Below are 27,331 nucleotides of genomic sequence, written 5' to 3' on the forward strand. Positions count from 1 at the left end.
TTGTGAAACATTGTAAGGCTTCACAAATCACATAACAACACATTTAAAACACAAGTGCAAATTTCTTGACCTCAATGTAAAGATAAATAAATACACATAGAAACAGATTTAGAGTAAGACCTCACTGAGAAACTAAGAAAACAGTTAATTCAACATTAATATAATAGGTACCAAAACAGTTAAGTTTAAAATGATTAAATATAAAAATTGCAGTTTTTTATATGACACATTCGTCCTCTAATATTTTATTTTTTAAGAATTAAACAGTACAATGTCTTTCACATATTGTGTGTAATGTTGAAAGATACCAGCTAGAAATAACAAGACTCTCCTCTACCGACAGCATTAGCCCTAGAATCAAACTTCGGTATCATGGTTAGCCTTTCTCTTGCTCTGGGGTCTGTCTACGAGAGGCACCCTGACAGGCGTTGGGATACAACCCAGTTGGGTGCAGTACAGCTGCAGTTTATGTTCGTAGAAAAATAGCAATCTCAGTATAACTAAGTTGAAAAAAGGAAGAAGCACTTTTCAGAGTATTTAGCATTTTAAGATAGTGGATTTGGTGGTTGAAAGGATCTCATAGTTAACACCGTAGTTCTGCTGGAAGATTTTAATGCCCATTTGAAAAATTAAAAAGTAGCTTGGAGGGACTGTTTGGCCTTGCCTGATCTGAATTAAAGTGCTCAACTGCCATTAGGTTTTTCTGATTGTCAGAAATTCATAACACCAAACAACATGAATAAACACAAGGGTACATACAAGTGTGTCTAGGACATGAGGTCAATGGTTGACTTGATAGTTGTATTGTCCAATATGAGGTATTAACTTATAAGGTCTTGGGTAAAAATAAAGTAATAAATAATAACAAGCTATTAATTTATCACAACTTGGCAATGACTTGGCTGAGCTGAGTAAAGCCAAATCAACAATCTGGGTATGCAGGGAACAACTAGCCGATGTATTTGTTCAGAATGACTTGCTCTTTCACCTGCAGACAAGCTTCTCCAGCACCGGAAACAAGTCAGTGACATGGAAGATGAACAATGCCTGTAATGACAGAAACCCTGCAATCCACTGGTGGGCAAAAAGAGTGACAATAGCAGTCAGGTTAAAGCAAATAGAAGAGGAAAGTCTCGAAATCTGACTCAGATGGCAGGCCAGAGTTTTAAAGCTGTAGTAGTGATGCTTCGAGTGAGCCAGTAGTCTGCATTGATGAGCAGAAGGCATTGCCTTTCCTTCATGTAAATTACAAGTCTACAGAGCTCAAACACAGGGCATAATGGTTTATGGTAAACCCTTCTTCCTGCTTATATATTCTTAAAGACTTGCACAAAATGTTTTAATTGGCCCCCATTCAGAAGCATTTGTTAAAGAGATGGTGAAGGGTACATGGGGTAGATATTGGGTGTAGAAATTTCACAGCAGAACTTGATTATCAGTTGTAAAGCATTCAATTTTAACTTACCAGAAAAAAATGAATAATACATTAAAAACTACAAGAATTACACCTTCTGGTGTGGCTTATTAATTTCTTTCTCTGAACAGTCAACAATTAATCATTAAAATAAATTTTTGGGTAACATGCAACATGAAATCTTACCTTTATTAAGATATTTCAATCTATAAAAGGTAGATTTAACAAAAAATATTTATCTTAAACAAAATCTGTACAGTCAATAATCCAATGACTAAGAAGGTCTACCAGTGCAGAAATTTTTGTCCGACACAAAACTTCAACAGATAACACATTTAATATATATTATTATCTACAAAGAGAACACATTTAACATGTTATCTTTCTTATGAAATGCTGAGCAGATAAACTGAATGACAGGTTCATTTTGGCACTAGACCAGGGGTGCTCAAGTTCAGTTCTGGAGAGCTGCAGGGTTTTGTGTCAACAGAATTTTCTTATTAAGAAGCCCATTATCACTCCTGAAACAATTATTGGTTAAGTAATATTTTTGTGATTTGTTTAAAAGTAAGTCAATTATTAAGATTCCCTACACTTAATTTCCTCATTTATAAACAGTTGCATCCACTGTTATTAATTGCTTTTTATTTCCTAAACTTGCTGCCATTTAACAAAGAGATGCCAATGACAAAAGCCCTAAAAATTCACCAGGTAACTTGGTCCCATTTAAATTTAATGTGCATCATGGAGTCTTTGTTTTAATAAAATACGTAGAAAGAAATGTAATCGAACAAAGTAAAGGACTTTGAATTATTAATTTGCTGTGGGCCACAAGTCGAAAAGGGAAAATCTACAATATAAGAATGACCTGAAGCAGGAGAATGAAAACACAAACAAGCTATAAATTAAACAAGCTTCTTTTATTTAAGCAATTGGGTTTGAACAAACCCAAAAAAGCCACCAGGACCAGATATGAACACCCCTGCTCTAGACATTTATATATAAGTTGGACCTGGGAAATAACCTTTTGGACTGGCCAGTCATTAAATATTGGAAATATTTATTAAAAAGAGTCTTTACCTCTGTCAAAATTGTACTGTTGTGAGATGATCTCCCCCCAATATTTAGCACACTCCGCCGACAGCTTCTTAGGCTTATCTAGCCTTTGGATTGCCAAAGCTTGAATGTGCTTTTGGAAAGCCTCTTCTGACATTTCCTCAACTGTTTTGTCCATTGTTCTTAGAAAGGCTTCAACTCTGCTCTCCAAGTAATGTGGAGCTTTTTCAGACTGGATAATAAATCTCAATCCCTGGACACCATTTGCTCTCCTGGGTCCACTGAAAACAATGTAACCTTAAAAGTAAAAAAAAAAAGCACAATTGTAAAACTTTTCACTAAGTGGTCATAAAACTGCATTTTTTTGCAGGTTTCTAATACTGTATTTCTTTTAGGCTCTGCAATTTTACACATTTACACAATGAAACCACCATATAATTGGGCAAGTAGTGGCAAGATTATTTAGAGCATATTTTGATTATTTAAAAATTTTGGGACACATAAGAAACCACAGTATTTATTTCCTATAAATATTCATTGATTTTTTGTTACGCATATTGATTTTTGATATTTCTAGTTATCCTGGTGTGATGGAAAAGACTAGCAAATATTGGCATCCCACACTGGCCAGCTGTAGTTGCAATCACAGTCAAGTGTGAATTTGCCTCTACTTACAACAGGATTATTTTAAGGTACTCAAATGATTTATTCTTTCTCCATTTTAAAATATTGTTTTTTAAATATTACATACATTTAGTAAATGTGAAACATTAGTTTTCTCTAAGAAAGTGTACAATTTACATAACGTATCATCTTTGTCCTTGGTTTCTTACCTAGTTGCTCCTTGGTGCGTAAAGTGTTAAAGCACGGTTCAGAGATGATCTGGCAAAAAAGTTCCAGGAGCATATTTTCCTGTGTGTTCTGCATGTTTGTCTGGTAGTAAATCTCAATCCCACAGTTATTGTGCACCTCATTCCTCTGTTGATAAACATACCATCCCCCTGAAATGCACAGCATCACTAATTAAAATCTTCAGTTAGAATATACTGTTATTTTTAACACAAGTTCTATACCTACACATTTTGGTAATGGGGAAGAAACAAAGTAAGTATACTGTACATGCAGTCAGCTGACTATGAGCTGAGGAGGCAAGTGTACTCTTATAGTTAAATCAAATATTGAGCAAAGTAGAAAAAAGTTATATTATTATATATGCATGTTAAAAGCACTCAACAATATAAAATATGCTCAGTTGTACTAATTAACAGCAAATATAAAAAAAAATACTATCAGAAAGTCAAATTCTGTTATTATTCCAAAATAAAAATGAGTAATATTAACATTCAAATCAAATGTTGCTGGACTTGCAATTCAAAGTTCCAGATTTGAACTAGTGCTCCATAATGACCCATTAGACCTTTAACAGCAGAAGACTCATAGCAATGATGTCCAAGAGTACATGAAATTTGAAGGGTTTGCCTTTGCCAGGGCTGTACTCACTAGGCTGATGTTAAGGTAATTTTACAGAAAAGCCCCCCAGAGTGATAGAGGTTAGAAAATTAGAACAATCTAGACGAGAACAGGCCAATCAGTCCACAAAAATCCCAAGTCCTATCCAATTAATTCTTCTTAAAAAACATCAAGTTTAGTTTTGAAAGTCCCTAAAGTCCTACTGTCTTCCACATTACTTGGCAGCTTATTCCATGTGCCTTATTGTTCTCTACGTGAAGAAAAACTTCCTAATGTTTGTGTGAAATTTACCCTCAACAAGTTTCCTACTTTGTCCCTGTGTTCTTGATGAACTCATTTTAAAATAACAGTCTCGATCCACTTTACTAATTCCCTTCATCATTTTAAACACCTCAATCATGTCACCTCTTAATCTTCTTTTGTTTAAACTGAAAAGGCTCAGCTCTCTTAATTTGTTTTTCATAATTCATCCTCTGTAACCCTGGAATCAGCCTAGTCGCTCTTCTCTTGACTTTTTCTAGCATTGCTTTGTCCTTTTTGTAGCCCGGAGACCAAAACTGCACACCGTACTCCAGATGAGGCCTCACCAGTGCATTATAAACCTTGAGCATAACCTCCTTGGACTTGTACTCCACACATTGTGCTATATAACCTAACATTCTGTTTGCTTTATAATGGTGTCTGAACCTGTCTGGAAGTTGAAAGTGTAGAGTCCACTACGACTCCTAAATCCTTCTCATAAGGTGTACTTTCGACGTTCAGAATTCTCATTGTGTATTCAAATATAGCATTTTTACTTCCTATATGTAATACTTTACATTTATTGACATTAAATTTCATCTGTCACAAATCTGCCCCAGCCTGTACGCTATCCAAGTCCTTCTGCACCATAACCCTCTACTTCCTATTTCCGAGCCAGTTTTGCATCCATCTACAAACAAAACTCTGAACTCCCACTTCTTTCCTGAGACAGGGAGACTGAGTTTGAAGAAAGGTCAAGAGAGACAGGAAGCATTCACTACATCAATCAGAAGCAGTTGTCATTGCCTTAAGAAAGTCAAATGGAATGCTTATTGTTAGTTCTTTTTGAGGTAATCACATGTTGTATTGATTTACATATCAACAAAAATGTGAAAAATGTGATTTTTTTTTAACATTATAATAATAATAATAATAATAATTCATTACATTTATATAGCGCTTTTCTCAGTACTCAAAGCGCTATCCACACAGGGAGGAACTGGGAAGTGAACCCACAATCTTCCACAGTCTCCTTACTGCAAAGCAGCAGCACTACCACTGCGCCACCTGTGAGAATGAGATCATCTGTATCTGTCATCATAGTTGAGAAGAACACCAAACATCACTTTGCCAAGAAATGTAAAAAAAGACAAACCTTTTCAAGGGGGTGTAACCTGAGCAGTACAGTGGTGCAGTGGTAGTGTTGGAGACTGGGGTTCACGTCCCAGGTGCTCCTTGCATGGAGTTTGCATGTTCTCCCCTTGCTCGATCTTTAATTTGGTATACAATTGAAACTGCTAACATGAGTTGCTTTGCCAGGTTTTGTCCTGCAGCAGGAAAAGGTCAACCTATTCCTTATACTCTGAAACTTTCCTCCTAATCAACAACATGCCACTCTTTGTTGCAACTTCTTTCAGACAAACAGTACATTAGACACAACAGCTGTTTGCTCCTTATCTGACTGACTGTAACTGAACTAAAAAAGGTGGCAGCATAACCCTCTTTGGTGAATACAGTGGGTAGACTGACTCTACATCTACTGCATCCTGCTTCATTCTTTAATTAACATTTGTTCAGTAAAATCTATGCAGCTTATCAGAAAATGAAATATGCTACAAACTGTACTCTTGTAACAGTTTTACCATAACTCAAAATGTGATACTGGCCTAGTTCTTGCCACTGACTAAAGTCATGAGGTAGTCTGGAGGTTAGCATAGAGAAGCATATCAGCACTAAACGAGTTTTGATTAAGCCAGACAATACTAATCTGAAAAAATCTAGTGCAGGGTTCACAATGATATGCTGCCTGTTTCAAGTCAAAAATAAAATTCATTACAAATCTGACACCAATACTAGTGTTGATTCAAGTCTATGTCATTACTGTTGATTGCATTCTTGAAAGCAGTATTGATGATATTCAAATATTAAGCATTTAGTGTCTGGCAAGTGGTATTTAGAGATCCTTACAAACTTAGGTACAAAGCTGTGTGAGAAATGCAAGTTGCTGCAGAAGCATTTTATATTACAAATTATTTATTTTGTTCATTGCTATTCATCTTGTTTTTAAAAAACTAAACATGCTACCTGTTAGATAGATAGATATATAGACAGATACTTTATTAATCCCAAGGGGAAATTCACATACTCCAGCAGCACCTTACTGATACAAAAAAAACATATTAAATTAAAGATTGATAATAATGCAGGTAAAAAACAGACAATAACTTTGTATAATGTTAATGTTTACCCCCAAGGGTGGAATTGAAGAGTCGCATAGTTTGGGGGAAAAATGATCTGTCAGTGGAGCAGGACAGTGACAGCAGTCTGTCGCTGAAGCTGCTCTTCTGTCTGGAGATGACACTGTTTAGTGGATGCAATGGATTTTCCATAATTGATAGGAGCCTGCTGAGCGCCCGTCGCTCTGCCACAGATGTCCTCACCAGTTTGTCCAGGCGTGAGGCGTCCTTCTTCTTAATGCTGCCTCCCCAGCACACCACCGCATAGAAGAGGGCGCTGTTATGTAAATACTTAGTTCAACAAACGTTACAGATAAAGGAGTATCTAAATATATAAATTTCTATAAAAAAATCAAAGCAGTGTACGCAGAAGAAATATTTCCCTGAAATGAAGGGATTGTGTTCAAAAAATGCTTTAGTTGCCTCACATTTTTATGCAATCGTTTTGTTCACCCCACTGAATTAAAGCTGAAAGTCTGCACTTCAACTGCATCTGAGTTGTTTCATTTAAAATTCATTGTGGTAATGTACAGAACCAAAATTAGAAAAAAGTTGTCTCTGTCCAAATATATATGGACCTAACTGTACATCTTACTTGAGAGTGTCCTATTCACTTTCTTGTACCATAGGCAAAGTTCATTTTAGTGTAAAGTATCTGTCCATCCTGAGCTACAATGAATGGCTACCGGCTAACGGCCACCTGAGAGAGTAACTATGGAGAACGCTGACTTTTTTTTCCCTATGTATCGTGCCTACATGGCCACAAGGTAATAGCCAAACTATTCTGAAGCAACGTTTGTATTGTTTTGTGTTTTTTGTATCACACACCCTCATACAAGTTTATCATAAGAGCATTCCTTATCTATGATGGTGCGTTCGATCAGAAGAAAATATGAAGCTGGTTTTAAATTAAAAGTCATTGAAGTGGCAAAAGAAATTGGTAACTGCACTACTACAACAAAATTCAATGTGTCTGAAAAACTGGTGCGAAATTGGAGGAAGCAAGAAGATGTAAATAAATAAATAAATAAATAAATAAATAAAAATAAAAAATTTAAGTGTTGCATTTTTGAATGGGCATATAAGTCGGGGACTGATTTTAAGATTGATTCTTCGGGTTTCAAGTCCCCACTTATACACAAGTATATACGTTAATTGTAATTCAAAAGTGAGACTTTAATAACAAATATGCAATTATAATAAACGGTCACCAAAAGCTGTGGCTTCAGTTCGTAGTCATTACTGACTGGTGTGGGAAGCAGCCTGGACACAGACAGACAGACATCATTTTGTCACCTAGCACATGTTTATTTACAGTATGTACAATATTTTAAAGCACAAGCCCAGTGCCTCAAGCACCAATCCCCCAAAGTTCAGGCCTCTCTCTCCAGTGCCTGCCTTCTTCAGGCCACCTCCACTCCTCTCCAACAGGACTCTTGTCCACCTCCGCCCGACAACAGTCTCTGTCTGCAGGGAGGCGGCCCCTTTTATACATGCCCGGATGGGCTCCAGGTGCTTCCTGACACTCCTCCACCAACACTCCCCTGTGTGGCGGAAGTGCTGGCTGTGCACCTGGAAGCCCTCCAGGTGTCCCCGTTCTGTGGCGGAAGTGCTGAGGTCCATGGCTCTCCAGGCACCGGGGCGCCCCCTGGCAGTGACCACGGGCTCCTACAGGGTTGGGCTTCCAAGTCCTGCACCCATGGTCCCCAACGCAACCAGGTGACGAGTGTGGGAGTACAAAGAATAAAACAGTGATGAGCAAAATGCAAAAACAATGTGCGTGTAGCTGACTGCTTCAATTACATTTTGAAAACGAGGCATTGCTGCGAATTGTACCTTAATGTTTTGCAGTTCAACCAAAGTGTAAGGAAATCTTACATATCTGGATGACAAGCAGATAACACCATCCTATACAGCTGGCATGGTGCAACCTGGTGGTGTTTGTGAAATACCCGATAGGTCAGCAAGTTCACGTTGAAAAATGTGGTTAAAAACCAGAGAGTGGACAAAACTTGCAAAGGAGCAAGTACAGCACATTTCCTCAAAGTCTGCCTTTGTAAAGCAAGCGCAAGATCAGCACACAGCTGCAAGAGGATAGCTCTCGGAAATCGAAAATGACTTAGCAGCCACTCATCATCATCATCATCTATAAATACACACTCTCTTCTAATTCTTCCATTTGCGGTGTCTTCTAACAATGTTAAAGCAGCTATGGTAGTTGGAATAGTTTGACCATTCCATGCACCATTATATTGTTACAGAATGATTATAATCAAGTGAATTAAATCTGTAAACGATACGCAATTTATTTCGGTGAATATGGTACATTCTAGATCTTGGATGCAAATGAAAAAGAAAGGTAAATAACACAGAAAAAGTAGCACTGCTTTGACGCTGGGAGCCGAGGTTTGCAAAACTGAGCAGAAACATGCATACACAAGGTAGGGGCTACCGTGTAAATGTGAATGGCTTTACGCCAAGTTTAGTTTTTATAGATCTCGAAGTCTGCGAGGAAAAGGGCATATGCAACATTTTTGTGTGTACGCATTATTTATACATGAGACCCTAGAGAGTACTGATGAACTTTTGCCAAATTCTGGAAATCCCTTTGGGCGATTCCTCACAGACAATATTTGATCTAATTTTAAGTAAAGTAAGACAAATTTACCTAATTAGTTAGGGCCCATTCACACTTGAAGAATGTAAATTTCCAACTTTTCTTTGGCATTTTTCAAGTATTTTTTTTTGTTAGGTTGCTGATCCATTTATGATTTACTCCAGTTTTTCATCTTAACAAAAATATGATAATAAAAAAGCCACTGTATATGAATGATTATTGATTTTTATGACAGTGAAAGTAAAATGTAAATTGTCTTGCTAGGATTAAGGTAAACATGTGCAAAGGTGTACATAAATTATCAAAGACTGTAGTTTTACAAATGCAAAAAGGCAACATGAAATGCAGGGGAATGGACTTGAATGTGACACAGAAAAGCTCCATGAGAGAGAAACATGCTGGCAGGGACAAGTCAGAATATCAGGCAGTTCAATTTAAATGTGGAACAATTTGACACACACTTCTAAGTACTTACCAACACTACAGTGCATACATACTGTTTATTGCAGGGACAGCCAATTTGCCTCATTACCACGAGATCCCTGCACTCAGTGAGCTTAACTTGTAATTATTAAAAGCAGCTTGTACAATAAAGTCAAGAAGATGCTGCTTAGTCTACACTTTCCATTCCAATGACATATGTGATTTTATTAGCCTACTTTGGCCTGCCTCAACATAACAGGTAAAAGGTTTTTATTGCTTTGGAAGGCACTTGCATCAGTCAGTGGTAAATAAAAGACTGTAGATGTGAATAAAGACAATCAATCAAGGACAAAGTTGTACAAAGACAAAACAAATGCTTACTGTCTGGAACCTGGACTTCTCTGTATCTGATCAGTTGACTTGGAAGAAGAGGTTTAGTGTGAGCATGTTCAATGAGGGTATCTTCAACCATCTGAATCATGCCAAGTGCAGCCTGAAAGGTGAAACAAAAATTAATAATAAATAAATAAATACTCACACCTGAAAAAACATGACCATAAGCAAGACATTTTCTGATACCACTTCCCCTCAATAAATTTACTCCTCTGTGATTTATAAACTTATGCTAATTTTAATATTTAAAAAATGTATTTTTTTATTTTAAACTTTACTAAATATCATCATTATCAGCTAGCACTTAATTCTGTACAGCCTTACCAACCACTCTAATGTGTTGCATTTATTGTGATATTTAAAATATACTTGGGAAATGGTATTTTGAAGACTGCAAATTTAATAGATACAAGAAGCTCTAGTATGCTAACAACAATGCTTCATATCTCAGCAGATGAAATTTTAAATGATGTTCATTTACTGTTTACAATGTGAAAAATAGTAATCATTTCTATAGAATCTATAATATGTATCTACAGTATAATGCAATTATTATAATGTAATAATTTCTAGGTTAAAAATATTAACTTAGAAAAAAATAATTAAATTTTAATTGCTTGAGCACTCACTGTGGACAGATTGTGTATAATACCTGCAGTTAAAACTAACTGTAAGAGTTATTTCATGCACTCCCCCTGCTTCATGATCTGCCATCATGGGTTTGAATCCTGAGTCAGCATAGGTCTCTTTTTGTCTACGTGTGTTTCTACTAGGCATTCCAATATTTCCATCCACATCCCCAAAGATTCACTGTTCAGCAACAGCAAACAGGCCCTGTGTAAGTATGAATGTGAGAATGTTTATGATGGATTGAACCCCTATCCAGAATGGATTCTTGTCTTGTGCTCGGTGCTGCCAGGAGAGGCTCCAGCCCCCCACAACCTTGAATTTAATTAAACAGGTTTCACAGTATTATTATTAAAGCAAGTTAATGTTATCACAGCAAAGACTAACAAGCGTCTCAGAGAAAAGTAAGCATCATCAGGGATGTTATTAATTATTAGTTATTAATGTTATGTTATTAATTATTATTAATGTTATTATTATAAATTATGTTAACCAAATTAACAATTCAGCTCAGTAACACACCATGGGTTGTACACATTGTCATATACAAAAGCTTACCACACTCAGTATTACTACATTGTATTTGCTTTTTCCAGTCCCAACAAGCTTTTACAAAGAAGGTTCTAAAGCAGCGGTCTCCAACTCCAGTCCTGGAGAGCTACTGTGGCTGCAGGTTTTCATTCTAACACTTTTCATAATTAGTGACCAGATTTTTCTGCTAATTAACTCTTTGCCTTAATTTTAACTGATGCACAACTTAAGACTCAGGCCCATTAATTATTTATTTTTCCTTAATTAACAACCAAACAATATTAAGACACAAAATGAACCAACACATAAACAACAACCTGCATCCATCACACAATAACTGAAAATAAAGAAAGGTGAAGGCCTCAGTAATGTTGATCTGGTCAGGTCCACAAAACATTTTGATAGCGCTCCTAAAAAAAAGAAAATCAACAGTTTTGGAAATGTCTGCCATGGCAGAATAAGGACCATGGAGATAATTAACGGGTTTAATTAGCAACGAGAATTGGCTTCAAATTAAGAAACTGAATGAAGGCTGGAGTTTGAGTCCCCAACTTAGTTTGTCATCTGTTGGCTTACTTCACATCAAATTTATGTTTAGATGCCATTTAAGGAAAAAAGAATCAATTCAGCGGTCAGAGTCTCAAGAAAAGTCAATTAAAATAAAGGGAAATAGTTAATTAGCAGCAAACACTGGTCACTAATTAAGATAAGAGTCAGAATGAAAACTTGCAGCCACAATAGCTCTCCAGGACTGGAGCTGGAGACCCCTGTTCTAAAGTGTTAATCAACAGTGTACTAGAAATAGTTAACTGTTTTTTAGATACTGGCATTTCTCCTAGCCCTGCTTAAAATAAGAATCTTGACCATACTATTTTGGACAATTTTAGACTTATTTCTTACCTGACGTGGTTTTTTTTTTTTTTTTTTTAGTAAAATTCAGGAAAATTTTTTTTTGGAAAATTAAATAATTATCTAAAAAATATTTTCTGAATAAGCATAATTTAAGCTTTAGATCAGTTCATATTATAGAAGAGGCTTTGGTTAAAGTAGGTAATGACTTATGGCTGAATCCTTATGCAAAAAACATACCTGTAGTTATCAGATCTTGTACTCTCCAGAGTTAGGTGTCATATATGATACCATAGATTACAGCATTCACATTAACTGCCTTAGTCAATGGGTGGGACTTTCTGCTACTACTTAAAGCTGACTTTAATATTATATAACAAAGAAACTTCTTTGTGTGGCGACTGTATATCAGGATTAATTCTAGGCCCGTTGTTATTCTCAAACTGAATGCTTCCTTTGGGCCAGTATCTTTAGAAGCACTAAAGCTACGCACACATCTCAAAGCTTTTACATATCTATAGCATTAGATGATCCTGAGGCACTATCAGCCTTCTGATCCAGTGTCTTACTAATATTACACAACAGATAAGTATAAATTTCTTTAAACTAAACATATAATTATTGACAACAACAAAAAAGTGAAGGTCACAGAAATAAATGACTGTCTAGCCTTACAGATCACCGGATCTCTTATAACATTTAAAGATGCTGAAAAATTAATATGCATACAAACTTTTGTTTTTAGTCAATCTGATTACTGTAATACACTCTTAACAGACATAAATCAACGGCATCTAGTTCAAAATCTTCAACACAAAAAATAAACTGAGTAAATTACTGATTGTCTGTATACTTCAGAGTTAATATTAAAATAATCTTAATTGTATAGAAGGCTCTGAACAATTCTGCACCTTCTCAGTTTGAGCTTTGCTCCTTTTCCATTGCTCATCATAATCTTAGATAGTCTTAACACAGGCCTGCTTATTATTCCAAGGGCTAAGCATAAAAGAACAGCTGTGTCAGCCTTTTGATCTTATGCACCAAAAACGTGAAATGCTTTACTGATAGAAATACTATGGAACATTTAAAAACAAATTGTAAAAACATGTGACTTTAGCTTTGCATTTTCGTAATTCCTTTTTTTTTCGCACTGGTTGAAATATATCATAAGTGGTAAAGGCAATACACCATACTTCAAAGAGCTACACTTGCCACAAACCAGTGCCATACAATCTAAGTATTCTTCAGTCGCTTTTGATGTTAGGAGGGATGTGGGTGATATAACATTGACTAAACCCACTGCATAAATCTTCTAGTTTTGAACATTATAACTTAATGAATGACTTTATTACATTTATGTATTATGTAATGCCCAAGGGGTGCTGACCAGTCTTTTGGTTTTGGAGCTAAAGAGGTTTGTTATCTCTGTCATCCCCTCGGAGCGAGTTTTTCTTTTTTCTCTCCCCCTGGGTATCTGACTACTGCATCAGACTCCCCTAACTTTTACCTTTATAACTAACTGACTTTAATAACTCTGTATAGCTAACAGGAATTCCAAAGTATGCTAAATGTTTTGCAGTGTTTATTTTTATAAATATTATTTCTTTTTAATTGTAGCTTTTTAGTTTATCATCTTAAAAAAGCACTTTGAGCTACACTATAGTATTTGCATGAAAATGCGGTATATAAATAAATGTTGTTGCTAGCATCGTTATATACATTCTCACACATATTAGACATCCTTTATGTATTTTCTGTCAGTAATTCTGAACTGGAAGCACTCTAAATGCAATTTTGAGTTGAACAGAAGTTTACTTATTATACAGTGTCTAAATAATCTGTTTTATTTCTCATGCTGGTTAATCCATATACTGGTATATATGGTACTACAAATGATTAAAATTCTGTTCCAAGGAAATTCTAAATGAAAAAGAACAAAAAGTCCCCTAAAAAGCATTTAGGCACACTGTCACAAAATATTATATACCAGGGTAGTTTATGAGACTCAAAGAAAGCAAAGTTTGATTTTTACAGTAGTTGCCCAATTTAAACAACTGTTTATAAATTAAACAATGAACCATGATATAATAGCTATAGTTAATCTCATGGCACAATAGTTGCCTAGTAAAATAGATATAAAATAGGGCCTATTTTAAACAACCCCCCCCCCAAAAAAAACTGAAACACTGTGTCGTGAATGGCAGTTGCAGTACACACACGTGCACATGAATAAACATTTCTTTATTTAAAATGAAACAAAACTGAAAATAATTAAATATAGCTGTTACATAAAGAAACACCTGACCAATATATCACTTACTAGCTATGCTATCCGTCTAAGACAGGTGGAAACCTAAGTTAAACACAGACTTCAGCTTTAACATTTGCAGTGTGCCATCTAGTGGAATGTGTTTTGTAATGCATGTAGTAGTAAAATGCATTGCATTTCATTACTAAAATTAGTGGAATAAAATGCATTTCTACAAATTTTTGTGATGCAGCACCTCTGTTATATACCTTATGGTATGGGATTTGTAAAAGCCATGTTAATGTTTGTGATGTGCTAGCCGTTAGAATGACCAATGCAATGCATTTAATTACAGTAGACCCCCGCGAAGACATGGTTGAGGGTTCGCGGCCATAGTCGTTCACGGATTTTTCCTTAGAACCTAACTAATAATTGTTAGCGGAAAACGCAAATATCCTCCTCAATTTTTTATGGCTTTTTTTCGTGGCAATACTGCACTGGAGAGAGAACAGGAAGTAACTGTAGAGGAAAATGCGGCTTGGGATGGTGAAAGTAGCCAATCAAGAGAGCATACTCTACTAGAATTTGAAACTGTAATTCCCAGCAGTCCCTGCAGTGGCTCTGATTGGTCTTCTGCTGAGGGTGCAGGGGCTGTTAGGGTCAAAGGATGTCAGCGCGGCTTTTAAAAAGGGGGCCGGTGACGAAAAAGAAAAAAAAATTTTTGGAATTTGTGTTTCAAGTTCCTGTCTCTCTGCCTGCCTTCTGTTGGGTTACCTGTACTTATTCGTTTTGTCCTGGATCGTTTCGTGGTTGGGGTCTGGATTATCTGCCGTCTGCCTGTGTACATGACGACTGTAAGTGGATTCACTGCTATCCTGCAAAGAAAGGAGCGCTCCTGAACCCATCTACCCGTCTTCACCATTTCAGGAACTACCGATAGGACTATCTTTACATTTCCATTCAACATGCGGATCTCTGGATATCTTTACATTTCATCTGTTGCAATTTTTCATGGACTTTACTGTGTGTGTTTTGTTGGTGCTTTGTTGTATTTAATGTATAATCGCCGTAAGGGAAACAGGGGTGTTATTACTGTTTTCATTACATTCTTTATTTGCTGTTTGATTACCAGTTTGCTTTGTTTTTGTCTCTGTTTGTGAGTGGGTGCGGGTCGGGTCAAGGCTGGGTGCATCCCTGGAATCTCCACCATAAAACTAAATAAATCACCGTCTTCTTGACGGTGTGAATCTCAGCGGCACCAGACTGCTACAGAGTTATTCATTTCTCCTTGCTGCTGATTGACTGCTGCTCTGTGACGCATCTCCAGCCGAGTGTTCTCGTGTTTTCCGTTTTGTTCTTCTTAATTCTTAAACCGCCGCAACTGGCTATAGTCGTTTCCCAGTGCCATTTGCCAGCACATAGAAGTCGATTATATTCGGCGATGTACATTCATTAAACGCCACAACCGGCTACTATCGGTTCCCAGTGCAATTTACCAGCACGCCAGAGCTGATCAGTCAGTGGCATACATTCGTTGATCAGCCAGCTCATGACCACTGCCAGCCCTGGCAGCACTGCAACCTCACTATCTCTGGGATTGAGCCGCTGCACTAGACTAGCCTGCCAGCGTCAGCGTTCACCTCTGTGTGCTTGAATGCAGCCAGTTCAAGCGCAGTTGGCTCGGTGATTTACTGAATTTCATCAATGGCGTCAGTTGCACCTACATATTGTTCCAGTAGTTTTTTTTAAATAGTTTTTACACAGTTTCTTGGCAGTGTGTAAAATTATCTGTGTTGCAGTAATTGTGATGCTCTTTGCATGAAAAAAAACGTGTTCCATTAAAATTTCACTTTTTCACTAAAAACTGCAGAAAAAAAGTATTTGGGATGCATTAACCCCCAAGTATGTGGCAGTTTAAGGGTTAAAGCTATTTATTATTATTATTATTATTAAAGCTCCAAGATGCCGCCGAAATGCCCTGCACCTTCCAAGGCTTCTGGCAATGAAAACGTGCTTGCATGAATTACAGTACATATAGCGGTAACATCGGTATTTTACATTCTAGCACTGCGGGTGACATATCAGTGCAGTACTGTACAGTATACGGGTTTAACTTTACATTGTTTTTTCTTTTAGGTAATGCATTAAGCTGAGGTTGAAATGAAATTAAAGTGTTTTGGGGGCATATTTAGGGTTTAAACTATTAAAATAGGCATTTTTTTAACCACATCCATAATTCCCGGTTTTTCACAATTCGCGGGTGCTCTAGGAACGTAACCCCCCATGAATTTCAAAGGTGTACTGTACTACAAATGTTTGTGATGCCCCATCTGCTGAAATGAGAAAAAAACACAGCAACTGAACAGACACACAGACACGTGTCCTTTTATTAAGGTGGTTTCTAGATGAAGTGACTCATGTAAGTCACAGGTTTTGGTTCACTTTGCATCCTTGAATAAAAACAAAAATACTATGTATACATAGAATTGAAAAGGAAAAATTGATTAACATCCTTTTCACTTTTTGGTGTATATTACAGAAGAAGTACACCCACCTGTTTTGTTATATTGCCATGGAGCAAGGCTTCGATGTGTAACCGTGACAACAACTGAGGTATAAAAGCCTTGAGACGTGGAAGAGTGACATCTGCAAATAACATTAGAAAAGAGGATATAACATGCAAATTAAATTAGAAATGAGGATGTCAAATCATATAATACTTAAATATACATACATGTACATTGAACAAATGCATGCATGTCCACATATGATATCAACAGAGACAAAAAATTCTTAACAATACACAAAATATTTCTTCTCTTCTATGCAAGGTACTGACTAATCAGTCTGTTCTTTCTCATACCATTTGTGCATTTGAATCCATGTAGTATCTGACTTTCCCATACTAATGTTAATCTTCTGATAAACGTACTTAGTATACAAACTGATTAATCAAGTAAACTGGAAACACACATCCTTGAAGAGGTCATCTTAAATATCTTCTCCTACAGAGAATAGCAGCCAGAACTGGCCTCTCTGTGTATTCACTAGTTTTTTTTTTAAATTATATTTTTAAATTATTCATACAGATTTAGACCTAAAGACAATTTGTTCTCATACTTAAGAAGAATACAATTTTTAGGGATTACATTATTTTTGTCAAAATCTCTGTTGTTAAAAGTTCACATGCTCCTTTATTACTTTCTGTTTCAGGAGCTGTTAGAAAGCTATAGCCAGTAAGGACAATGTAAATAAGCAAGAGTCCAATCTGCAAATATCTTAAGACTGGTAAGAGGGCCTAAGAGAGATCAGTAATGCCGTATAAAAGTTAATAATACATTTTATTTATATAGCACATTTCCCACACTCACTTCACAGAGTCTCAGAAAGAAACAGCAGGTATGCGTAACATTGGATACAAATGTTTCACGAACAGAACACTAAAACAGGATATACGAAGCATTAAATTGAATAAAACACAATAAACCAGAGTAAAAAACTAAATTCAATACTGAAAGAAAAGCCTAGCAGATAACATCATTTGTGATACAACACTCACATACAAATAATCCTGAGCATCTTGACAGAGAGGGTTGACTGAAAAGGGAGGCAGAATGTCCAGTTAAGTTAAAAGCCTTCCTGAACAGATGAGTTTTAAAAGAATGAATGGAGTCAGCTGATCTAATTAATTTTGGAAGGTCATTCCAAAGTCTGGGTGCTATACAGCTAAAGGCCCTGTCAGTTAGCACAACAAGATTGCCAGAATCGGAGGAACTTAGTGGTCGAACAACAGCATAGTGATGGAGGAGGTAACTGATGTAGTCCAGTGCAAAGCCATTTAAAGCTTTGTAGGTTAATAATATAATGTTATATTCCATCCTTTAAGACACAGGGAGCCAGTGAAGGCAAAGCAGGATGGGTGTGATGTTATCGCTGTTGCTGGATCATGTTAGGACTCCTGCAGCAGAGTTTTGAATGAACTGGAGCTGTGATAGAAGATTAGAAGTGGCACCTGCCAGTAAAGAGTTACAATAATCGATGCATGACGTGATAAAAGCATGAGCAAACTCCTCTGCATTAGAGAAGGACAGGAATGAGCGAACACAGGATATGTTGCGGAGGTGAAAGTATGAAAGTTTCTTAATATGGTTTATGTGGGTGGAATAAGAAAGCAACAAATCAAAAATGACACCAAGATTCCTTGCATTAGAAGAAGGTCTGATGAGATTACCGTATAGAGTGTCTCAAAATGAGTTATTTTTTTTAAGGTGCTCTTTAGTGCCAATTTGCAGGAGTTCAATTTTGTTGCAGTTTAATTTTAAGGAGTTCTGCTACATCCAGATTTTCATTTCACTAAGGCAAGTTGTGACCTAAGAAGGCCCTGATGAAGTTTCACTTTTAACACTGAAATAGAGCTGAGCATCATGTACATAAAAATGATGACCCAGTTCAAAGCTATGAATAATATGGCCAAGGGGAAGCATATAGATACAGAAGAGCAGACGGTTGAGGACAAAGCCCTGAGGAACTCCTTGTGTGACTGGCACCGAGGTGGCCTGCTGTTGTCAAGACTAACAAACTCTTGCCTGTCAGTCAGGTAAGACTTAAAACACTGGAGGGCAGTACCAGAGATACCCAGCATGTTCTCCATTCTGGACAGTAGAATGTCATGTATGACAGTGGCAAATGCTGCACTAAGATCTAACAGAATTAATATGCTGGTTTGTCCAGAGTCTGCTGCCATAAGCAAATCATTGGCTACCAGTAGCAGAGCAGTTTCACTACTGTGCTGCGCCCTAAAACCAGAATGAATGAGGCTCCATCAAATTATTAGAAGTAATTGGTGATATTGGAGGCTACAACACGCTCAAGAACTTTTGACAGAAAAGGTAAGTGAGAGATGGACCGAAAATTGTTAAGATTGTCAGATCAAGACTAGACTTTTTAACACTGGGGTTATAGAAGTGATTTTAAAAGTGGCTGGCACAAAGCCAGTGGATCAAAGAATGCATTTATTAATGTCATAACAGTTGGGATTAGAGTACATTTAAAAAGTAATCAAGATGATTCTGTTGTGCCACCATTAATTGCAAGGTAATGAAATTCAGCAACTTATAAGCTTTTCTTCACAACCTACCACATATGTAAAACAATTCTATACAGCTGCACTATTTCTGAGCTGTGAATTTTGATCAGTGTCACAAGGTGAAACTTCTGACTTACCATCTAAGGCATCTTTCAGCTCATCTTTGGTCCAAGCTACCTCAGTCATTAGTAGCCGGAGATAATACATTGCATGCTGATGTGGCTGCTCAGCACGGAAATTGTTTAGAGATCTCATGTACTGAAAAAAAGACAACAAAAGTTTAAAATATATGAGCTTATAAAGTTATTGTGAAAGAAGGCAGTATTTGGGTAGAGGAAGGAATAACCATGTAAAAAATAAACAAAAAAGCAGGCTCTAGACTCATTTTCATTCCTAAAACAGAGTTCTGGTGCATTACGTTCAGCTCCAAAAACTGATCTACCATTACAAAACAGACACTTTGCTCAATAAGAAATGTTGCCAAAAGATAATCATAGGTGGAATTCATTTTTATAATTTAAAATAACTTAATTTCAGTTTTTTAATTATGCTTAAGACAAGCCAGCTTGTGAAAAAATGTGCCTTAATGTCACATAGTACTTACAGTATTAACAATAAAATTGTAAATAGGAATAAACACTACAAACTTCTAAGAATAATTTAACAAAACATATTAAGATTAATGAATTACGACTAAGAAAATATGGAGATCCCTTATTTTTATACCTTCATAAAAATCCATAATCTCCTCTTAAACAAAGATCACCTGAATATACAGTGTGTGTGTGTGTGTGTGTGTGTATCTTTATGTATATGTATATATATTTTATATATTTATGTAGATGTTATATGTACACACACCTTAGGCCGGGTTTATACTTCACGTGACGTGACGCATGCTACAGCGGAAGCTCCTGCTACGCAAGCATTTTACTGTTTATACTTGCACGCGTACTTCTGGAGGAATCCAGCAAGTGGCAGTGCGAGATATTATCACGGGGAGAACAGGATAGGCTTCGCTGTGTTGTAAATTGCCTGGAACACCCATTAAATTCCGATGACACCTTACCGTAATATCTCTGAAAAGGATGTTTAATGATTAAATCCATCAATCCAGGGATGTGTCCATTCCAGCAAGCATTAGGCACGAGGCAGAAACAACCCCCTAGACAGGGCCTCAGCTCATCGCAAGGTGAATACAAGCACACACACACACGGGAGTAATTTTAGTGGCACCAAATCCCCAAATCTGCATATCTTCGGAAGGAAACCAGAGCACACTTTGGAAACCCTGCAGGAAAACATGTAAACTCCAGGCATGGAATACCAGCGACGTGACTCCCTGCGAGACAGCAGTGCTACTGCTCCGCCACCATGTCACCCCCATGTGTGTAATTATTAACAGTATTCATTATTTAAACAAAATTAATGATTTATCTGTAAAATATAACATACATACTTTAATGCATTTCATCATGAAAGTGATATCAAGTATAAATCTAAAGATTCTAAATTTGCAGAGAGTTGGAATATCATTCATTTAATGTGTTCTGTGTGGTGATCTACTGCTGCTTGCTGCTGCTGTCAGGTCCAAGAAGCTCATAGCAATTAAAAACTGGGATGACGTTTACAACGGTCTGCTTTAATGATAAAGTAAACTACGAGGTTAAAGTGGACATTTCGAGATTAAAGCCGAAATTTCCACTTTAATCACAAAATACACTTTCACCATGTCCTTAATTTTTTTCTCTGTGGCTCAAATACAGCACTGTACATTATGTTGCTGTTGTAAAGTTGCAAAAAAAAAAAAAAGACGACACAAAAGATGGTATGTGAGACTTTTAAAATCTATCGTGTCATTACAATTGGGAATATGCGACACTTGAATATAAAAGCACCACGAATGCATCTGTATGTCCGCATTTTGCTTCACCACATTGAACCCTTCATCACACATCGAAGCGCGCACACTGATCCCGTAGGATCCTCATAGAGGCTTTCTGTCACATGTAGATAGTAAACAGAGACTCTGACGTCACATTCCAACTTTTATAACACTGTGCCCCCCAACTTTTTGCTGGTACTGCAACTCGTGCACGCGTCGCGTTAATTCCTGAGGAACTGCTCAGAGGACGCATCAAATGAATGCTGGGCACGCATGGCAGCCATGATGCGTGTGCGTATGCGTTCTGAGTGTGAAGTATAAACGAGCCCTTGTAATATGTACAGTATGCAAAATATGTACTTTCATTTGCAAGACATCCATATATCCCTCTCATGGTTCAACACCTTTTAGCAGTGAGAGCGTTTCTGCATGCCACTGATTCAGTGGGTTGTGCCATTGGAACTGTAGTCTTACATCAGAACTGCAAATGATGAACAGACAGCAACAGAGGAAACAGGCTAAGCTCAACAAAAAATTTACAAGCAAGCACTGTACCATTGTAGTAGACTACAGAGCATAACCTGCAAAACAACTTACTTTCGAGAGGCCGGCCATCCACTTCCTATTGTAAGAGAAATGTCAATTTGATGGCAGAGAGCACTAAAAATCACTGGGCTCAACTAATAATTTACTTTATGATTTTGAATAATGATCACTTCAAGAAGAAAGATTAAAAGAACAGAAGGAATGCAACAAAAGCTACACCACGTCAAACGGGGTGTTATTGCCCTATGAGACAGCAGATTGAAGGACAAGGGACATTAACACTAGAATTACCAGAGTCTACGAAAAAACTCGTAGATCCAGCCCACCTTAAAACCGTTCTCACCTCTCTTTTGTCTTCTAAATGTGCCGATTAACACGAGCAGCAAGCAGCCGGCTATTCCATCCCCCACCGCCGCAGAACGTTCACTAAGTTTTCCCAGCTCACGCCTTGTTAGATTATCTGGGAGTGACTGAAGTGCTGGAGTTTTAGAGTGGAAATAATAGATCACTATTTGGAACACACACATTTCATGTGTGTTCCGTTTCTACAGTAATCTGTGTAAACACATTTTTAAAACAAACGTTTTCATATTTTAGTAGTAAATGACAAAATGTAGGCATAAACTATATACTGTATGAAGCCTGAAGTCCAAAGATCAAGTAAACACTTTCACAAAATGTTCAAGGATGATACAACAGCTTCCGTGGTGCAGCGGTAGAGGATAGAATAGTACAGAGCAGTAAGTTCAGCACTATATGCAATCATCAGATTCAAATGTTAACTGTTCACACACACGCAAGGATAGTCTTTCCTACATTTACAACGTGTGTACCTGTTACAATGTACACGCTTCTCTCTATGCTGTGGTTCCTATTACACACCCGAAAGAAAGACAATATACTGTATGTGAAAACATCAACGCACTAATGCAAAATTATTTGAAAACGAACAGCGTCAGATCGGTTGTGGATTTATGTTGGCGCTATTACTTTTTTAAAATTTTATTTATTAATTTTATTGTAATCATTCCATACAAATAGATCAATTTATCACAAAAAAAAATTGAAGACAAATCAAACCCCACCCCTGAGAAGGAGAGCTTAGCCAAAGGAGAATTGCTTAGGGCTTTTTAATAAGGCAACAATAAACAAAAGAAAGGAAGAAATATATATAGGTAAATAAAAAAGGAGAAGGGAATTAAATGCGGTAATAGTTATTTCTCTTATTCTAAAATAATATTGATTAGATCCTGCAAGGTTTTAAAAAAATTCTGTATAGATCCTCTAACTGAGAATTTAATTTTTTCCAATTTCAAATAATATAAAACATCGGTTTCCCACTGACTTATCAGAGGAGAGTTAGGATTCTTCCAATTTAACAAAATAAGTCTGCGTGCCAAAAGTGTAGTGAATGCAATTGCTGCCCAGTAATAAAACTGAAAATTAGGTAAAGCCATGCCACCTTCTGCCTGAGGTCTTTGTAGGGTCACTCTTCGGATAGGTGGGTGTTTTGAGTTCCAAATGAATGAGGTTATTGTTGAATCTAATTGCTTAAAAAAAGATTTATTGATATATATTGGAATGTTTTGAAATAAAAAAAGACATTTAGGAAGGATATTCATCTTAACAATGTTAATTCTTCCGGCTAAATTGAGATGAAGGGTTGACCATCTATGCAAGTCTTGCTTAATTTTTTCCATACAGACGGCAAAATTTTTTTGATAAAGAGCTTTATGTTTACTTGTGATATTTACCCCTAGGTATTTAAACTGATCTGCTATGGTAAAAGGTAGGGTGTCCAATCTAATATTATATGCTTGTGAATTCACTGGAAAGAGTATACTTTTATTAATTCTAAGATTAATTCTAAGACCAGATATCTTTTGAAATTCTGTGAGTGCTGTTAAAACTGTAGGCACAGTGTTTTCTGGGTCTGATATATATAAAACCATATCATCAGCATATAGAGAAATTTTCTGTTCCAGTCCTTCTCTGATAATCTCCTTTATCTGATTGGAATTTCGACAGTGAACCGCCAGTGGTTCAATGGCGATTGCAAACAGCAGTGGTGACAAGGGACATCCTTGTCTGGTACCACGTTCTAGCTTAAAGTAGTCTGAACAAATGTTGTTAATACAAACTGAAGCTTCTGGATTGGTATACAATAGTTTGATCCATGCACAAATATTCGGGGCAAACCCAAATTTCTCCAATGCAGTGAAAAGGTAGTTCCATTCAATCATATCAAATGCTTTTTCTGTGTCTAATGATAGTAATATCTCTGGGGTGTTTGATTTTGCTGGTGAATATATAACATTAAACAAGTGTCGGAGATTGGAAGATAGGTGTCGGCCTTTAATAAATCCAGTTTGATCCTGTGATATTACCGAGGGCAGCACTTTCTCCATCCTTCTAGCTAGAATTTTTGAGAGTATCTTAACATCATTATTCAGGAGTGAAATTGGGCTGTATGATGCACATTGTAACAGAGAAAAACAACCATACAAAACGATTGTTGAAAATTATGCTTTTGAGAGATTGCATTAACATATATTTTGGGAGACAAGTGATACACCATGGTGCCATCCAATTGATACTGTGACATTGATTGTTTCTCCCTTCATAGCACTGTGTGAAAGGCAAAAAATGGAAGCTAGTCTATCATAGGAATGATTGACACATACACATCCATGCACCACCTCATTCAATTCAATTTGGGAAGAAAGTGCAAACTTCACATGAACAACAACCAAGCACATGATTCAAACCCAAGATGGAAGATCCATGAAGCAGTACCACTAACAATTGTTCTGCCTTGGAATCCTACATAAAGCTACTCATCTATACAGTATTCACTTTTCTAGTAAAAAAACATTTCTATTGTTAATATTCTATGGCTCGCTTCGCTTGTAGCTGCAATGAAATGACTCACTTTAAATAGGTCTGGAACTGTAATTTTCTTTTTCATCTTCAGCTGCAAGTAGTTGTCCACTGAGAAATTAACCATTTCAAAACTGCTAACCTACAAGTCATAACTTTAAGATATTTTGATTACCACAAGAATATCAATGCAAACTGTAAAAGCTTTGTTTTTAAGTTTATGTTCACATTCTGGATATGCATATTTTCAAACCATTTCCTACAAAAGACAAAATTGCTCTAAACAGCTTCAAGCACAAGTTAAATTTCATGCTGAACTTCCTTATTTTTGCCTAAACTCCAACCATAACAGGAGTGAACAGGAAATGCATTTTAACTGCAAGAGTCTGTGATAAAATACTGTAATTATTTATAGTTTCCTTTCATTAGCACAAGGATGCCTCATAAACACAGAAGGCATGTTTTCTTAAATTGAAAACTTTGCTGCTTCAAAATGGACATAATTGGTACGTTTTAAGATTTTTTCTTTCACCTTTGGACCCTGGTACCTTTCAGAAGCATAACCTGCAACTAAAGGTCACAAAACGTTGAGCAATACAAGTCCATAGAACACTACACAAAATAATAATTAAAATATATCATCTCTGCAAACAACCTTCTGAAGTATACTACAAGTCATCACCTTCTTTTCCTCATATGATATGAGATAAGCTAATAATATTAAAACATGGAATACAACAAAAATATCTTTTTTTGGGTAACTATAAGAAGTTTGCAGGGGCAGTTCAGGCTTGTGCATAAATAAAAAGAAAACTTTTACATGTTTGATTCTTCTAAAGTATTGAAGTCGATCAGGTCAATTTGCATTACAACCATAAAAGTATTAAAACATTTGCACTGTAGGTTCATAATAAAAGATTCTGATACAACATATGGTAAACCACAGCCCAGTAGAAAAAAATTAAACCTTACCGCCTCCTTAATGATGTCAAAACGCTTTTCATCAATATCAAAAGTAGCCATTTTCTCAATGATCTTCTTCAGGAGAATGTGCTGTTTATCATTATAACCTTTTACAGAGAGCTGTGAAAATAAATAAAAAATATTTTAAAGTTACATTGTGTGAACTACAGGAATACAAGAAAGTTAGTGGGTCTGCTCATTCTTTCCAGTCAAGCTAAGCGAAAACCAATCAAAATACCAAAAAAGGGTACTAGCTCTGACACCTACTTTTTCAGATACTCAGAACGTATATGCTTTCATTATCTGTTAATCTTTTACAACACAGAAGTCAAACATATTTCTATGATATAATTTAATTACTACCTCAATTATGATAATACTACTACGATGTTTATTTAGACATACAAATTTACTTATTTTTATAATTACTGTAAACAGGACTGATTTATTTTACTCAAACTATTCTAAATAAAATGATATTAAGCATACTATATATTTATATTTGTATGTGTAAATTTCCCCTTGGGATTAATAAAGTATATCTATCTATCTATCTATCTATCTATCTATCTATCTATCTATCTATCTATCTATCTATCTATCTATCTATCTATCTATCTATCTATCTATCTTTAATGTTATATTAAGTATACCATAAAAACAGTAAAGGCATGACAATCAACAAGCAACAGTCTGTTTCCAAAGTGAGATTGCATTTCATTATTTGGGTCACATTTGTGCTTGCATTTTAATTCACAAAAAAAAGCTTAATCACAAAAAACATTTGCTTACTTACACAGTAAATCTAAAACTACCAAATTAATAGGAAATTGAAAAATATATTTATAGTACTTCCAAAAGGGAATAGATTTTTTTGCTCATAATAAAATAGATAAACTATAATTAAAAGGGAAAGTCATTACAGCACATACAAAGTGTAAACAGAATATGCAGGGCTGAATTATACCAGCAAAGTTATCAAGATATGCATAAGCAAAAGTATTACTTTAATTTTCATTCCTTGGGTAGGGTGGCGAGTATTAAACATCTTTAAATTAGAAAAGAACAAAATTACCTGCTGTATTTTCATGTCTCTCATTAATTAAATGGGAGTATAAATCTATTTTGGTGCAAAAATGGTGAAATTGAAAACTGTTCTCATACTATTACACTGCAAAAATTGTGCTAAACACTGTATAAACAAATGAATAAACTGATTACATCTAATAAATTATAACAAATCAGTTACTACAAATCTGATTAGCTTTATATTATGTATGCCCTATGAACTACATAAAGTCCATCAAAATATGTCTATCTTAAAATATGTATGTAAAATATGTAAAGCCAGGAAAGACTTAAGTAGCATATGTAGCAATTTTTCCACTTTTATTACTAGAAACATATTTTTTAAGTGATAAACTGAAAACATTCTGATACAAATATACCTAATTAAGAAGCATGTCTGAAAAATACCAGGTGTAGGAATTAGCAATTAAAATATAATATATACAGGCATGACATGGCATAGCTACTGCCCCTAGGTAAGATGAGAATGATTTTCATATTTTAGTAATATTAATACATTTTGCTTGAAAAGCATCCATACCAGGCTCAAAGTGCTTAATAACATCAAAATAATTTGCAATCCAGAGCAACAGCAAGTTAACCAATGAACATACAGACACACAATGGGATCCGCAGATGGAACGGTTAACCTCAAGGTTAAATGTCTTTTGGTTTAGCCATTAGATCATAGTGCCTTGCTTTGTGAGAACAACAATGCAGAGACCACAATCATTGTTCAGGCCCGATTTTTCAATATATATAACTATAATATAATGTCTGTAATTATGCTTTCTGCTT

The 27,331-nt window shown here is 36.0% G+C and overlaps 1 protein-coding gene across 2 annotated transcripts in view; it reads right to left on the reverse strand.

The window, feature by feature from the left end:
* ide (insulin-degrading enzyme) overlaps positions 1 to 27,331 on the reverse strand; it is a 142,375-nt gene that overhangs the window by 30,049 nt on the left and 84,995 nt on the right. For both annotated transcript variants that reach the window (XM_051922832.1, XM_051922831.1), the window contains exons 16-21: positions 25,475 to 25,585; positions 19,329 to 19,449; positions 16,660 to 16,751; positions 9,839 to 9,950; positions 3,304 to 3,471; positions 2,495 to 2,767 (exon numbers count right to left, since the gene is read on the reverse strand). In XM_051922832.1, coding sequence (XP_051778792.1) covers positions 2,495 to 2,767; positions 3,304 to 3,471; positions 9,839 to 9,950; positions 16,660 to 16,751; positions 19,329 to 19,449; positions 25,475 to 25,585 — 877 coding nt within the window. The remainder of the gene's footprint in view (positions 1 to 2,494; positions 2,768 to 3,303; positions 3,472 to 9,838; positions 9,951 to 16,659; positions 16,752 to 19,328; positions 19,450 to 25,474; positions 25,586 to 27,331) is intronic.

This window comes from Erpetoichthys calabaricus, chromosome 2 (genome assembly GCF_900747795.2).
Source record: "Erpetoichthys calabaricus chromosome 2, fErpCal1.3, whole genome shotgun sequence".
NCBI lineage: Eukaryota > Metazoa > Chordata > Cladistia > Polypteriformes > Polypteridae > Erpetoichthys > Erpetoichthys calabaricus.